The sequence below is a fragment of the Lynx canadensis genome, chromosome A1, assembly GCF_007474595.2.
Source record: "Lynx canadensis isolate LIC74 chromosome A1, mLynCan4.pri.v2, whole genome shotgun sequence".
NCBI classification, from domain to species: Eukaryota; Metazoa; Chordata; class Mammalia; order Carnivora; family Felidae; genus Lynx; species Lynx canadensis.
Window position 1 is genome coordinate 138,694,064 of NC_044303.2, and position 15,209 is coordinate 138,709,272.

The window sequence follows — 15,209 nt, forward strand, 5'->3', positions numbered from 1 at the left end:
GATCGGAGCAGCTTCCACAGAGCTTCTGAAAGGTCGAAGTGAACTCATTTGCCTAACACTCGTGCTTTCTTCTGCTCATGTGTTTGGTGAGACCCTTAGTTTTGGTGGGTTGCTGTTTCACCTGTACCTCTTCCTATCTCATGTAGGATCAGAAGCCATCAGTTATTTCCCTTCAGAAGCTTATTGCTAGAGAAGTTGCTAATGAGGAAAGAGGAATGTTTCTAATCAGTGCTTCATCTGCCGGTCCTGAGATGTATGAAATTCATACCAACTCCAAGGAGGAACGGAATAACTGGATGAGACGCATCCAACAGGCAGTAGAAAGGTAACCTTTCCTTCTGTCCATACGCCAGGGGATGGACTCAACCACTTGGGGAAAGTATTCTAACCATGTTTCCTCTGCATGAACACTTTGCCTCAGCCGGACTGGTCTGCTCCCTGCCCCCGCCCCCGCCTGTGATAGCCCCTCATCTGCAGCTTTGTTCTCTGCGCCTCCCTGCATGTAAAGCCCCACCTCCCCTCCGCCTGTGTGAATCCTGCTCATCTCTGGTGCAGCTCATGGCTTCCCTCCTTCATGAACACCTCCAGTTCCACTGGTCTCTTCCTTACCCGGAATTCTTTAACACCTGCTCTCTACAGCATTTACTTGGTGCCTGTCATATATTGCCTTGTACCAGCTACCTTTTTCGTGTATATATGTGTATTAGATTGGAAGCTCCTCGAGGGCAGGGGCCATGCTTTTTGTTTTTGTGTGTGCCTAATTCTGAAGAATCATTCAATAAACATTTTTAGATTGGTCGATCTAAGTGTTCAAAGTCAATTTCCTTGTCATTACTAGTGTTTTCTATAAACTGGAGGGGGTGAGGATGATCATCCTTAATGGTGATTTGATTAATCTGTTTTGAGTGATGTTTTATAAAATTCCTCCACCTCCACTGCACCATACTCAAGCTGGCACCCTACCTCTGTCCCCTCCAACTCCCTCTACTCTGTCCCATTGCGAAGTACCCAAATGTAGTAGAAAGCAAAACTTACTATTTTAGTCGGACCTAATGCTAGTGTTGATAGTGTGGGGCGTAGAGGTGTGAGCACATGAGTGCATTTGTGTATGTGTGTATGCTGGAATATTCGAGTCATCCTGTACTGCTGACTTGGAGAGCTATGTCGTACATGCTAGGTCTTTTATATATGCAAGAAAACCAAGTATCTCAGCTTGAGGGCACGAAGAATTCTCTTTATGCTGAATTTTTCTTCTCTGAATAATGCTACCTTCAAGTCCCCATGTCTTACTAATGAACCGAAAGATACTTGAATTTGGTTTTCAGTGGTCTGTCTTGACTATTGTCTTTTAAAGTTGCCCAGAAGAAGAAGGGGGAAGGACAAGTGAATCTGATGAGGAGAGGCGGAAAGCTGAAGCAAGAGTGGCCAGAATTCAGCAATGTCAAGGTACTGTGCACACATCTCTGACTCCCTGGCCGTGGTGTTCTCCTTGGGTGTTGGGCAAGGCCAGGTGTCACGAATGGGAGTTATGATTAAAGCATGAATTCCGTGAACGTGAGGCCCACCCATCACTTGTGAGAACAAAAAGATGGGTTTCAGGAGTGTTCAAATAAGAGGACCGTCTCCCTCCTTCCTCCTTAGTGATTTAAAAATCTATAACAAATTTTCAGAAATAATTATCCACGTAACATGTACGAAACAGTAACTGTGGGCAGGGCAGTTTTGGTACAGATGCGCCCTGGGGTCATCGTCTGGTGCTGTAATTTTAGGTCCCAGCACTGGAAGGTCACACTTGTGTGACTCTGGGCAAGGAACCCATCAACTCTGGTCATCAGTTTCCAAGTCTTTGAATTGAGGAAATTAGATTAGCTCAGTGATTCCCATCTCTGGCTAGACATCAGAATTACTCTGGGAGTTTTGTAAAAATTCTGATGCCTGGGCCCTACCCTCACCCGTTTCCCTTGGGCTCTATGGGAGGTGGTTGTGGATGGATTTTAAATTCTGCCCAGGTGGTACCGAGGCAGACTGAGAACCCCTGGATTAGATGCTGACGGAGGTCCCTTTAAACCGTAAGAATCACGTGATACATTGACACCAGAGGAAAATGGTACATGCCAAGATTATCAAAGACATTGGATGTTGAGAAACCAAAACCTAAACCAGTAGGTGTGGTCTTAAGCAAAACTGACTGAAGCCTGAGTAGCTTTGCATTGTTTTCCCTTGTGGGTATCAGCCATCATGGATACTGCCACCCCACCTTGATTTTCATTCCTCAGCTTAGTGTTTAGTCTTAGTGGAAAACAAGCTGAACAAAGAATAGTTTTGCAAGTCTTTCTGGAATTAGAGGCAGGGGAAAGGAACACACATCCGAGCGCAATAAATTCCATGGAAAGCTACAGTCACTAAGTGGAAGAGTTAGGGTTTGAACCCGGTTGTGTCCCACTCAACAACTTGTACTTGACCTGTGAGACCATAGTGATGAGCAACATCGTGGTCTTCTAGCTTAGACTTTCATACAGTTGTTGTATTCCTCTGCTAACCTTCTGTGCTAAATGCCATTTCATAGAAATCCTCAGTAACCAAGACCAACAAATTTGCACATATTTGGAGGAGAAGCTGCATATCTATGCTGAGCTCGGAGAATTGAGTGGACTTGAGGATGTCCATCTAGAGCCCCACCTCCTCATTAAGCCTGACCCAGGAGAGCCTCCCCAGGCATCCTCATTAGTGGCAGCAGCACTGAAAGAAGGTAAGCTGCTTCCAAAACTATTTGCTTTGACAGGGTCAGAAAATGTTCGAGTACCTTCCGGGTGTGCCCAGCGCTGTGGTCTTGGTGCTGAGCACATAGAGCAATGAGACAGAAGCTCAACTGTGCTACAATTCATATTCCAGAAATAGCAAAGTAAAAGAAAATACATGTGTTGGGTCGTGTCAAGTACTATGAAGGAAAAAAAGCACCCCTCAGTAGATGAATGGATAAAGAAGACACATACATATACACAATAGAATAAATAGGATAAAGAAGACACATATATGTGCATACATATACAGAATAGAATTTTAGCCGTAAAAAGGAATGAGATCTGGCCACTTGCAGCAGCGTGGATGGACAGAAGGGTGTAATGCTTAGTGAAGTTAAGTCAGAGAAAAACAAATACCATGTGATTTCACGCCTATGTGGAATTTAGGAAACAAATGAACAACGACAAAAAAAAAAAAAAAAAAAAGACAGACTCTTAACTACAGAGGACAAGCTGGTGGTTGTCAGAAGGGAGATGGGTGGGGGAATGGGGGAAGTAGGCGAGGGGGGATTAAGAACACACTTCCAGTGCTTAGCAGTGAGTAATGTATAGAATTGTTGAATCACTATACCGTAAACCTGAAACTAATGTGATGTGGTGTGTTAATGATACTTCAATAAAAAATGAGGCAGTCTTATTTGAGAAACAGTGGAGGACAATTGCTTTAAGGTAGATTGTCATAAAGTCTGAACCCTATTTTTTTTTTTTTTTAAAAGATGAACAGGAGAGGGAGTAGAGAGATCGAGTGGGGAGGTTCTCTTTGCGTTAAAGTGACCAAGAAAGGCCTCTTTGGTAAGGTGATATGTAAGCAGACATAAGGGAAGTGAAAAAGCCACGTAGACATCTGGGGAAAGAATGTTGCAGACACAGAGAACAGAGGATGCAAAGGTTCCAAGGCAGGTGAGTGCCAAGCCTGAGGAATGGCCAGGAGGACTGTGCAGGTAGAGTGAAGGGAGGGGTGGTGAGTGGCCGATGAGTCAGAGCCAACTAGCGCTCAGATTACAGGGACCAGATGGAGGTCAGTGAGGAGTTTGAATTTCATTCTGAGGGGCATGGGAAGCATTAGAGGGTTTGAGTAGCGCATTGACTTGATGTGTGTTTTAAAAGGAGCCCCCCGGAGGGTTCCTGGGTGGCTCAGTCAGTTAAGCGTCCGACTTTGGCTCAGGTCATAATCTCATGCTTCATGAGCTTGAGCCGTGCATCGGGCTCTGCACTGAGAGTGTGAAGTCTGCTTTGGATCTTCTGTCTCCCTCTCTCTCAAAAATAAACAAACATTAAAAAAGAAAAAAGTCTAGGAGCACCTGGGTGGCTCATTCGGTTGAGCGTCCGACTTTGGCTCATGTCATGATCTCACAGTTTGTGAGTTCGAGCCCCAGCATCGAGCTCTGTGCTGACAGCTCAGAGCCTGGAGCCTGTTTCAGATTCTGTGTCTCCCTCTGTCTCTGTGACCCTCCCCCACTCGCGCTCTGTCTCTGCCTCTCAAAAATAAAGAAACCTAATTTAAAAAATGTTTTTAAAAAGTCTAGGATATAACTGGGGGTTTGACCGAGGTAGGGTGGGGGATGAGATCACTGGGGAAAGGAGAAAGTCAAGGAGACATGAGGCCAAGGTATTGGAAGGTCTATGTTCATAAAACTGAAATTCCTGAGAATTCTGACAAGAGTGGCATTGGGGAAAGGGAGAGAACTTGCACCAGGTGCTAAATTGTTCAAGGAGTCTGTAGATGAGTGACAACAAGGAGGGGTAGTGAGTGGTATAATCGGATGCCATGAAACTAAAGGAAAAAAGGGGTCTGGGGGTGAGGGACAATAGCTTGGAGGTGACAGGGACAATGGGTTTGAGAGAGAAAACAAGATGAATAACTGCAACAGAGATCCTATGCCCCACAAAGCCTAAACTATTTAAAATGTGCTCCTTGGCAGAAAAAGCTTGCCAAGCCCTGGCTCAGGGTCTCAGAATATTATCTCTGGAGGAGAATTTAGAAATCAGGGCATTCTATCATCTTTATTTGATGAGGAAACCGACGTCATGAGAAGGGCGTAGAGGTTGTCTGAAGAGGGGTCAACTGATGGGTTCATTCATCCATTCATTCATTCATTCAGCCTCGACCCTGTGCTTTGTTGTTGGTGCTGATGGAAGTAATCCTTTCATAACTTCTGGTTAGGTACGGGCTCCCAGTTACGGAATGACGAAATCACAGGGATAAAAGGTAGAGCCTAGGGAATCTAATCAGTGGTATTGTATGGTATTGCATGGTGACAGATGACAGCTACACTTGCGGTGAGCGCAGCATAATGTAGAGAATTGTGGACTAGCTATGGTGCACACCTGAAACTAATACAACATTGTCAACTACACTTCAATAAAAAAAAAAAAAAAGAGGGCGATAAAAACTTCTAGTGGGGGGAAGACAGGCAGTACCTAAGGAAACAAAGTAATTTCAGAAAGTCACAAGAAAATAAGATTGGGGTGAGGTGAAGGCTCTGTGTTAGAGAAGCCAGGGAAGACCTCTTTGAGGGGATGATTTTTTTGACATGAGAACAGAAAGGTGAGAAGAAGCCAGCTGTCTGGAGATACGGGGGAGAACCACTCCTGGGCAAGGACCGAGTGGGTGCAATGCCCTCGTGTGTGGAGTGAGCGTGGCATGTTCAAGGGTAGAAGGAAGGAAGGGCGGCAGCACTCAGGGAAGTAGATGAGGTGAGGTTGCCTGGGTGAGCAGAGATAGATGTTTATAGGCTCTGGTTAAAGAAATATCTTATTCCACGCTTGATGGGAAGTTATTGGTGGCTTTTAATCATGGGTGTGGCACGATCACACGTCTCGAAAAGATTGCTGGCTGCCGGCAGGGGAGCAGAGTGAGGGAGACCCATTTGCCAGAGATGGTTGGGAGGCAGTTACAGGAGCTGATGGGGGTTGTTGGGACTGTTGACAGTGGAAGTAGAGGGAAGTGGATCAATGCAAGGTATATTTTAGAAATAAAGCTACAAGTACTTTCGAGTGACCCTCTGGTCCTTGATAATGTCTTTATTGGGTAAGTCACCCCCTCTCAATTTTTAGCCGGTGGCTTTCACCTCTTCTGCCATCAGAACTGTGAGCGATGCCTGCTGTTAGGTCCCTCTGCCTTAATTCATCTGGCCCTCTGTGTTGTGTAGGCGCTCGGGAATAGGAGGGGACCCAGCTGCTTAAGAGAACACCAAACAGTTGAGGTACTGCCTGACCTACCCTGAGTCGCTGTTCATCAGTACTCCGAGATCTAGCAGGAATTCTTTTAATTAATTGATCAATTAATTTAGAGACAGAGTGAGTGGGGGAGGGGCAGAGACAAAGGGAGAGCGAGAATCCCAAGCAGGTTCCCACACGGTCAGCAAGAACGCCCAGTGTGGGGCTCGAACTCATGAACCGTGAAATCATGACCTGAGCCGAAACCAGGAGTCAGATGCTTAATGGACTGAGCCGCCCAGGAACCCCTAGCAGGAATTCTTAATCAGGGTGAGGTCTTTATCTCTGGGGGGAAAATAAAAAACAGTTCAGTAATGCACCTTGAATGGTCTCCCTAGGTGGTTGCTTTATTGGATGGCTTTTCTTCTCTTTCTCCTCTTTTGTCTCTATCTCTTGAATCCCGTTCATCCTTCAAGATTCTACTCAGTTGTCATTTCCTTTAGTAACTTCTTCCTAATTCCAGCGGCTAATGCAACTGTTTTGCTCCGTAGCATTCCTGGAGCATTTTATGGTACTCTAATAAACTGGATGATAGAACTCAGCACTGATCACATGCTACCTTGTATGTAGTTACTTGCAAGTGTCTGTTTCCTCTTTCCGTCTCATACTCTCCTAATTAGTTAATCACATGCCCAGGAGCCCCTAGAACAGCGTAGGTGCTCAATGAGCATTTGCTAAATTCCAACACTGGACACGATGTTTTAGACATATTTATAGGGCCTTTAAAACTGTACCATTCACATGCTAGTTGAAAGCATGTAGCATAAATAAAAACATCACTTTCTTGGTGTAGTGTTTCCCAGTCTTACCAGATCCTAAGAGCAGCCTTTTGTGCTTGTTTAAAATGCAAATTCTTTGTCTTTTCCCTCGGAGAATCTGATCTAGTAGGTCTAGGTACATTTTGGAAATCTGCATTTTTTAAGGTACAGTTGGGGAAATTCTGTTTTGAAGAAGAGCTAGTCTCTCTGACTAGTAGGTTTTAAAACGTTTATGCCTGAAATCATATTTAAATGAATGGAATTACAGAAAGTTTTTCAGCATACTTAATGTAACGGAAAGTTAAATTTGAGACTTTTTTATATAGCACATCTTTTTATTAATTCTCTATCATAAAATGATGCTAAAAGTATTGGTATAGGTCGCCTTTTGGCAAACTTTTTTCTGTAATGAGCCAGATAGTAAATACTTGAGGCTTTGCAGGCCACATGCGGTTTCTGGGACACATTCTTTTTTGTGCATGTGTGTGCGTGTATTGTGTATTTTAACAACTCTTTAAAATATAAAAACCATTTTTAGCTCCTGGGCCGTATAAAAATAGACACAGGCCAAATAGAGTTTGCCAACACTTCGTCTAGATTAAACTACGTGTATTTGGTTTTTAAATTTTGTCTTCTTTCTCCTTTTTAGCCGAGAGCCTGCAGGTTGCAGTGAAGGCCTCACAGACGGGCGATGCATGCCAGTCATCCGAGGAAGGTTGCAGAGAATCTGCCTTGACAGATACGCTGGGTCCCCCTGACGTGCCAGGATCTTCTACAGCTTGTAAGTGAAAGTACAGGCCTTTGCCGTGAGCCTGAACACAATCTCTGGAGCATAGAGTGGTCATAGGAAATGAAGGCAACGACTCTGTCCCTATTTGGAGGAGACTTGATGTATTTTTTTTAAGTCCGAGAAAACCTGAGAATAAATATGCTAGCCTGATTTATTTACGATAACGGCACTGGCATTCCCAGGACAAGGATTTCAAGAATAGTTGGTGGGTTCTACTGCTCTCATACCCAGGCAAGCTTTGTACCTTCCCCAAACCTGACCCTGCTTCATTTTTGATTTGACTTACTGAGTACAATTTGGAATATGGTTTTGAAAGAACTTTTAAACTTTTGGTTGTTTGGAAATGGGTCTCTGCAGTTCACGAGAGAACAAACCCTTGAACTTAACCTCCTGTAGGCGTCCTCACCTGAGAAGCCATACGCCAGAAAGCTAGGCTGCAACACCTTCCCCGCAGACACAGGGTTTGGTGTTGTGGTTAAAGGCAGAAGTGCCAAAAATTCTTGATCGGCGTCATTATACGCTTTGGTTCAGATCAGAATTCGTTTATAAAAAGCCCTGTTGCATATATTTTAAATACAGAAAGACAGCATGTAGAGAATTAGGTGATTTCTCAGAACCCCATGATATTCTATACGGAAGCTGAATATTTACTTCCCTACAGCTTTCTGAGAGAAGAGCATGGAGGGTTTATTTTTCCTTGTATTTGGGTGATAAAAACCTTCCTTCCACCAGGCCTTATTATGCACAAGATAAAACGTCTTTAGTAGCTAGAGATGAGAGAGGATTAAATTGTCCTTGAATTTCTTTATCAACATCCCATGGTTGATCAAGATACACGGACGCAGTACAGTTTTAAAATTCTGTCCATTTTTGAAATCACTAAGAATTATCTTGCTCCCTCAAATTTCGCTTTATCCCATCCTGCATTTCTAGTTTCAGAAAGTGCACATATGTTTTTCATTTTGACACAACCCCGATTCATCAAGGGAGTTGTACTGCCCTGGGTGATTTCCTTTTAAAAGAAAAAAACTCATTATGCCATTGAGGGAGTTCCGTCTAAAAATACAGGAGGGCTCTGCTGCTCTCAGCCTCCCCCCAGGGACAGCCAGAGAGGAGAGGCTCCCCGTGGCTCTTGCAGCTGCTCAGGGGCACATGGCCGTACCTTCCCTCCCTGTTCTCCCATCTGTACCTGTATCTCCCAGGATTTGGGAGAGTGCCCGGGGACACCCATGACATCTGCCAAAACCATTAGACTATTTGCCCTGATACCAGGATCCATGTAGGCAGGGGCAGGTTGATAGGGTCCTGTACCCCCAAAGACCTAGTCATTTGTGGGCCGGGTTGGAGGATGGTGCTATAAGACTTAGATTCTCTTTATAAGGTTGGCCAGAGCAAATACTGTTTTTAATGAGGGTCTGTAACTGACTGGGTCAGTTCTTTGTTTCACTTGGAGGACTGGGTCCTTCTAAGTCAGGCCCATGCCAATCTGAGGTCATCCGCCAAGCAAGGCCTTCAATTTTTAGTTCTCGATATACCTAATAAGGTGGGTCACTATAACCTACTCCTGAAAAAGTTCTGGAGACCTGAAATTGAATAAGAAACAGAGGCACCTGATAATTTGGCTCACCATGGGGTTCTTTGCCCATTGCTGGTTCTCATTTGTATGGGGTGGTGGGGAGGGAGAGTGTGAGAAGGGCTAATTCTTTGGTAACGTGTTGGGTATCTCTCTAAGAAGTAAGGGTAATACCAAGTAGTGGAACCATTTTTTGAGTGGTGGAAAATTTCTGTAGAATGTCCCTTCACTATAAGTGAAAAGCATTTACTGACTTGGGCAAAATGAAGTTAATTTTTAGCTGATTTAATCTGAAGCAGTTTCAGCTTAAACAAAAAATTCTTTGTAATAGAAGTGGCCTTTGGGGTCCTGGGGATTTGCATTTAGAAAAGGCGAAAAAAGCATTTCCTCCATCAGAAAGAAAGTTTCAAGATAGCACTGTGTGATAAACAGTGTCCCAAAGTGAATATTTCACCAGGGCCCTGACTGGACATTTTTCTAATGAAATGGTGGGTGTGAAACTGCTTTGGAAAGTCTAGTTTAAATCGGGGTAAGGTGAGCACAGTCTAAGTTTTAACTGAGTTCACATGGGTAAAGAAATCAAATTGTACCAGCAGAGATCTAATGGATGGAGTGAAATCCGTGTTTGGTACTTAAAAATATTTCTGGTCTAGAAATATTTCTGCGTTTCATAGGTTAAATACACCGTATTTACAACTGTTATGAATCTAGATTCTAAACAAGTGTTATGAGAAAAAAACACTTGGAAATTGTTTTTCAAGAGTTGTTTGGAGATAGGGACAGTTTCCTTTTTGTAGGACTATGGGCTCATAAAGTATTCACCATCTTCACGCTGCTCAGAAAGATATTTCACTCCTGTTGTTGGATTACTCCTTCTAAGCCTTCTTTATGGTCTGCTGTTCTTACACGGGCCGCAGAGGAGCCTTTCACCGAGCTGTCTCCTTCGACCTGGGTCTGCCAGCCCTTGCTTTTTGTTCTCCAGTGCCTGTTTTCAATTTCCTTCTCCCCAGCAGCTTTATCCGAGTAAGTGAAAGTGAGATGTAGCATATACCCCTCTCGGTATCACCAGCCTCACATGAGCACCTGTCTGCAAAAAAGAAAAAAAGATGGGTGATAATTGCTGCCGTTTGTCAGTTTGGTATCTAATAGCATGTAAGCTCCCCGAGGGCAGGGACACTGTGCTTTGCATTGTTTCAGCATCTTGTATGAGAGTATGTGATACGTGGGATTTTGTGTTCCTTATTTTGAAGTCCGTGTCAGCTGCGTGCAAAAGAACCCGGTGCGCTGGCTGCTGTTTGATGATGTCCTTTTTGTTTCTGTCTCAATGGTGTGCTTCCAGCACTAGTCACAGAAAGGACAGGAGGAAGAGGCTGTTGGGATGTGGATCCTGGGACCCAGGGTGTGGGAACCGACCTGGCGGTCTCTGATGCAGGGGAGAAGGTATTGTGAACTGATTTGTTAGTAAATGGCACCAGTTACTTTGTGTAATAAAATAACCACAGGTCCTGGTCTGTCCGTGGCAGTGAGTGGTATGAAAGCATTCTTCTGCATTGTTCTCGATTTCGGTACTCATATTTAAGCTTTCTCACTTAAATCCTCTTAAAATGTTCTCACTCTTCCTATTCATGTAGGTGTAAACAAAGAAATGATTGGAAAGTTATTAAACGGTTTTAAAACTCGATTGTTTGTGTGTCTGCGCACTCTTACTTCTGGTCTCCCTTCTGCTCTCCGCCCTGCAAACCTCTGCCTTTTCACCTGCTACACTTAGCAACTCTTGGCTGAGAGGTGCCCCTGGCGTCTGTCGGGGTCTCTAGGCAACCAAGGGACACTAAAGCGGCAGAAAGAATTTTGACTTCAAATACTGTTGCTGCTTGCACGTTCTTTTATCTTCCTCTCATTTCAGGTTGTTTTCCTGTCTCCGCCCACATTGTCACCTACTTTTTTTGGGGGGAGACTTCTAATCAACCTCACCATTTTTTTGCTTGGGGCAAACTGGTTCTAAATGCCTCTCCTTTTTGGACACAGTTTACATGTAGTATATACCACTCTTTGAAAAGTTAAATCATGAAACTTCCTATTCCCTTCAAATGAGCCTGGGATGTCAGAAAGAGGGAATAAGAATATGAATCTGGGAGGTGCTGAGTGGCCTCCCCAGGGTTGGCTGGGGCTCGAGAGTTTTAGTTTTCTCTAATTTCAAATTAGGCACATTATCATGCACCAATATGTGCTAATGTGGAAAAATGACAGATGTCCTATCTTTGTGTACTAATGTACGTATTATATATTTTTGCAAATATTATACGTGGCTGAGACTTCAAGTCCAAAGATTTTTTTAAAAATCCGTAAAAAATATGGCTGTGATTTAGTGTTGTTGTTGTTGTTGTTTTAAAGATCTTCATAGGCCAAAATAAAAAACGGAATGCAGTATTTTACTTCACTGACTGTAAGCTTTCTGACTTACTTTTTTCTTAAAATGTTCCTGCTTTTCTTCCTTTTCAGTGTGGCCTTCACTTTTCAGTCTGTAGCTTCCAACTGCTTTTGTCGTAGAGGCAGAGAGGGAGGGTAAGAGGGCTGGTTAGCTAGGAATAGTTTTTTTCTTGAACGGACCCTGTGGTGACTCCCACTCCCAAGGTCTTTTTTCCTTCCAGGATTCAGTCACAGGTAAGTGAAATGAGGTGTGAAGGTTCCTCGTTGGGTGAACCTATCTGGAAGAACTTTCATAAGGCATTTGAGAAAATGAACTGACAAATAGGGCAGGATCACCTGAAATCAGACGTAGGAAAAAAGTGTGCAATGGATATGTTGTAATTAGCTTCCTTAATAAGGTAAGGCTTAACACGAAAATTGGAAAGAAATTTAAAAATGAGTGCTGCAAATGGTGCAGCATCCTGTGTGTAACTCAACCGCTGCAACTCTATACATTCACCACAAGGTGGTGGACTGACTCCGTGAAAAATACGACATTGACCCTGTCTGTCCTTTCCAACTTCGCGGTTCTGGGGAATATGTAACCGCATGTAGCATAATCCAGCTCATTTCTATGTTTCTGATTTTTATAGAGTATAAAAATTCTATACCGTACGATTTTCTTATTACAAAGGCAATGGACTGTGCAGCAAGGACAGAACCACAAGAGCAGAGAGAACTCTAGAACTCTTTAGAGAATGGGAGTTTTTAGCCCAATTGCGGGTGTGGAGGGGACTTGGGTACAGATCTAATGACTCTAAACTTCATGTCCTTTTCCCTCCCTTATCCTTCCTGTATTAGAGGTTCTGCTTAGTGATGAAATCTTTTATGGCCCGGGAAGAGTGTGGGAGAGGGGTAAGAAGGGATGTGGCTATTTCATTAAAGTTTCACTAGCCTGAACTAATTGAATTTAACAAGTCCAAAGTTACCTGAGAACATTACCACGGCTGACTGTTCCCTGTGGTTTCAATTTAAAGCTGCTCAGATAAGAGAAAGCACTATACAAGATAGGCTCTAGGCGGGCATGGAATCTGATGATCTCCTATAGCGTAAAGAGTGGAGTACATAGCGAGCGTCAGTATTTATTTATAGAATGCAGTGTGAGTGTCCATTAGATGCCAGGCTTCGTTGTTAAATTTGCAGTTACAGCACTGAATGCACATAAGAACTCCTGCTACTTGTTGCCTTACATCCTAGTGAAAGAAGACGGACGATACCTGAACAGACAATTGTTCAGTTCAATTCTGGAAACTGGAAATCCTTACTACCTGCATGTGTCTCTAATGTGTGCCTTAGAGAGACAATGAGACACAGAACCCTTCCCCCAGGAGCAGATGGTCTCCAGCCTCACTGATGGCCTCTGCTGTTAGTACATTTACTAAGGCAATCCCAGACGGTTCCAGTGAACTCACAGTAGGATCTGGAGCCGGCCAGCTAGGTGCTCATCCTTGAGCCACCTCTGAGTCTGATTTCCTCTCCCAACCATTGACTGTCTTGGCTTTGTGAATCTTTTTTTTAATTTTTTTTTAACATTTATTTATTTTTGAGACAGAGAGAGACAGAGCATGAACGGGGGAGGGGCAGAGAGAGAGGGAGACACAGAATCCGAAGCAGGCTCCAGGCTCTGAGCCATCAGCCCAGAGCCTGACGCGGGGCTCAAACTCACGGACCGTGAGATCGTGACCTGAGCTTAAGTCGGACGCTCAACCGACTGAGCCACCCAGGCGCCCCAAGCTTTGTGAATCTTAAACATGGATATAGGGAGCAAGAAGTCAGGCGTGATGTTCTCTAGCTTCCAAATCTGGCCTCCAGAATGCAGGGAGCCAGCCTGGTCTGAGGGCCGGCTTCAGCCTGGGCACCGAGAGCTCACGTGACAGTGTGGTGTCCACAAGGTAAATATCATCACTTACGGAGAGAGTACAGAACTTACCGACTGTCATCCCTTGTTGTTTAAAGAGATGTTTGGGGGAAAAGTTACCATGTATGTCACATACAGAGTTTGCACAGATGGGGCTCTCACTGAGCGGTTGTTTAATTCTGTAGGCTTTGATTTCTGGCAAGGAAAGAGGGTCATCATAGAAGACTTTTGAGGGAGTGAAGTGATTTACTTGAGGTCATACATTTTGGACACTGAGTGTAGCTTTTCAAAAGTAGTGCGATTTCATTTTCTTGTTCTTTACATATTTTAGGTGGAATATAGAAGTTTCCCAGGTGCTTCACAGTCAGAGGTGAGCTATGCATACCTGAAATATATCCTCATCCTCTTGTTATTTTTGGATAACGAATGCTTTTTCAAGTATTTGACTTTCCCGATCTTATTTTCCAGATTATACAAGCGATACAGAATTTAACCCGGCTCTTATATAGCCTTCAGGTAACTGTGCTCCTCTATTCTTTGACCTTGTGAATGTTTTCTCTTAATGCAATTCATTTTATTTGATGACTCCCGGCCATTACAAATTAGAACATACGAGAGGCAGTCAACGATCTTAAAAGAATGCCAATTCCCGAAGTGTAATTCCTCTAGTTGCATTGAACTTCACCTGGTTTTGTAATCACAAGGCAACACCACTACTTTTTGTAACATTCTTCTCTGAAACCATAAAACGGTTCATATCTTTAAAAAATATTGATGACTGTGACCTGGCCTGAAGCTTACAGTGAAACTCTTAGGTGAGTGTAGCATGACTTCACATTTTCTGGTGAAAACTTAAATTCACACCTAAACTTTTTTCACTTCCACATGTGGACTTGGGCCTTTTGAGCACTTAAATAATTCATGTGCTCTTTCATTCGTTAGTTTGTTCATCCACCCAGCATTTATTGAGTGCCTTCTCTCTGCTTGGTGCTACGCTAAGGGCTGAGCACACAAAGGCAGATGAACCACAAGGCCTATCGTCGAATGGCTCACTGTCTTTCAAGGAAAGGCAGGCACAAAAAATGGTTGCATTGAGGATTACAGGGTTGGATGATCCCTTAGGTCATGCACAAGAAAGGCCAAATACATCCGATTGCTCAATTTATGATTAAAAGCATTTTGATGATATAAAAGCAATGTTAGCGTCATGGATAAATTGGAAGAAAAATTTGAGGATGTAAGTAAATAAAATGGCTTGTGATTCTATAGAGAGAATTATCCTTGTTACATTGGTGTATATCCCTCTAATTTTTAAAAATTATTTTATACATGCTCTTCCATAACATGTACTTTGCTACATGTTCAGCTCTTACTCTGTAGCACAGTATTTAGAGGCTGTATAATATTCAAGTCTATGGAATTTGTCCAGTTCTTTTTATTATTATTAGTTTTTAAAGTTTATTATTTTGAGAGAGGGAGAGAGAAAGGGAAACAAGGTGAGCAGGGGAGGGGCAGAGAGAGAATCCCAAGCAGGCACTTGTCAGTGTCTACACCGTCAGTGCAGAGCCCGATGCGGGGCTTGGACTCACGAACTGCAAAAGCATGACCAGAGCCGAAATGAAAAGTCTGATGCGTAACCAGCTGAGCCACCCATGCATCCCAGAGTTTGTCCGATTCTTCATAGCTATACTTCTGTAGGAAGTCTGTTAGATATTCTTGTATATTAACCTCTTAACATAGCTGC

The 15,209-nt window shown here is 43.5% G+C and overlaps 1 protein-coding gene across 2 annotated transcripts in view; it reads left to right on the plus strand.

Annotated features, from left to right (window-relative positions):
* ARHGEF28 (Rho guanine nucleotide exchange factor 28) overlaps positions 1–15,209 on the plus strand; it is a 284,777-nt gene that overhangs the window by 254,711 nt on the left and 14,857 nt on the right. For both annotated transcript variants that reach the window (XM_030322942.1, XM_030322972.1), the window contains 7 exons: positions 147–325; positions 1,355–1,446; positions 2,567–2,749; positions 7,428–7,559; positions 10,481–10,581; positions 13,797–13,835; positions 13,934–13,981. In XM_030322942.1, the coding sequence (XP_030178802.1) occupies positions 147–325; positions 1,355–1,446; positions 2,567–2,749; positions 7,428–7,559; positions 10,481–10,581; positions 13,797–13,835; positions 13,934–13,981 (774 nt within the window). The remainder of the gene's footprint in view (positions 1–146; positions 326–1,354; positions 1,447–2,566; positions 2,750–7,427; positions 7,560–10,480; positions 10,582–13,796; positions 13,836–13,933; positions 13,982–15,209) is intronic.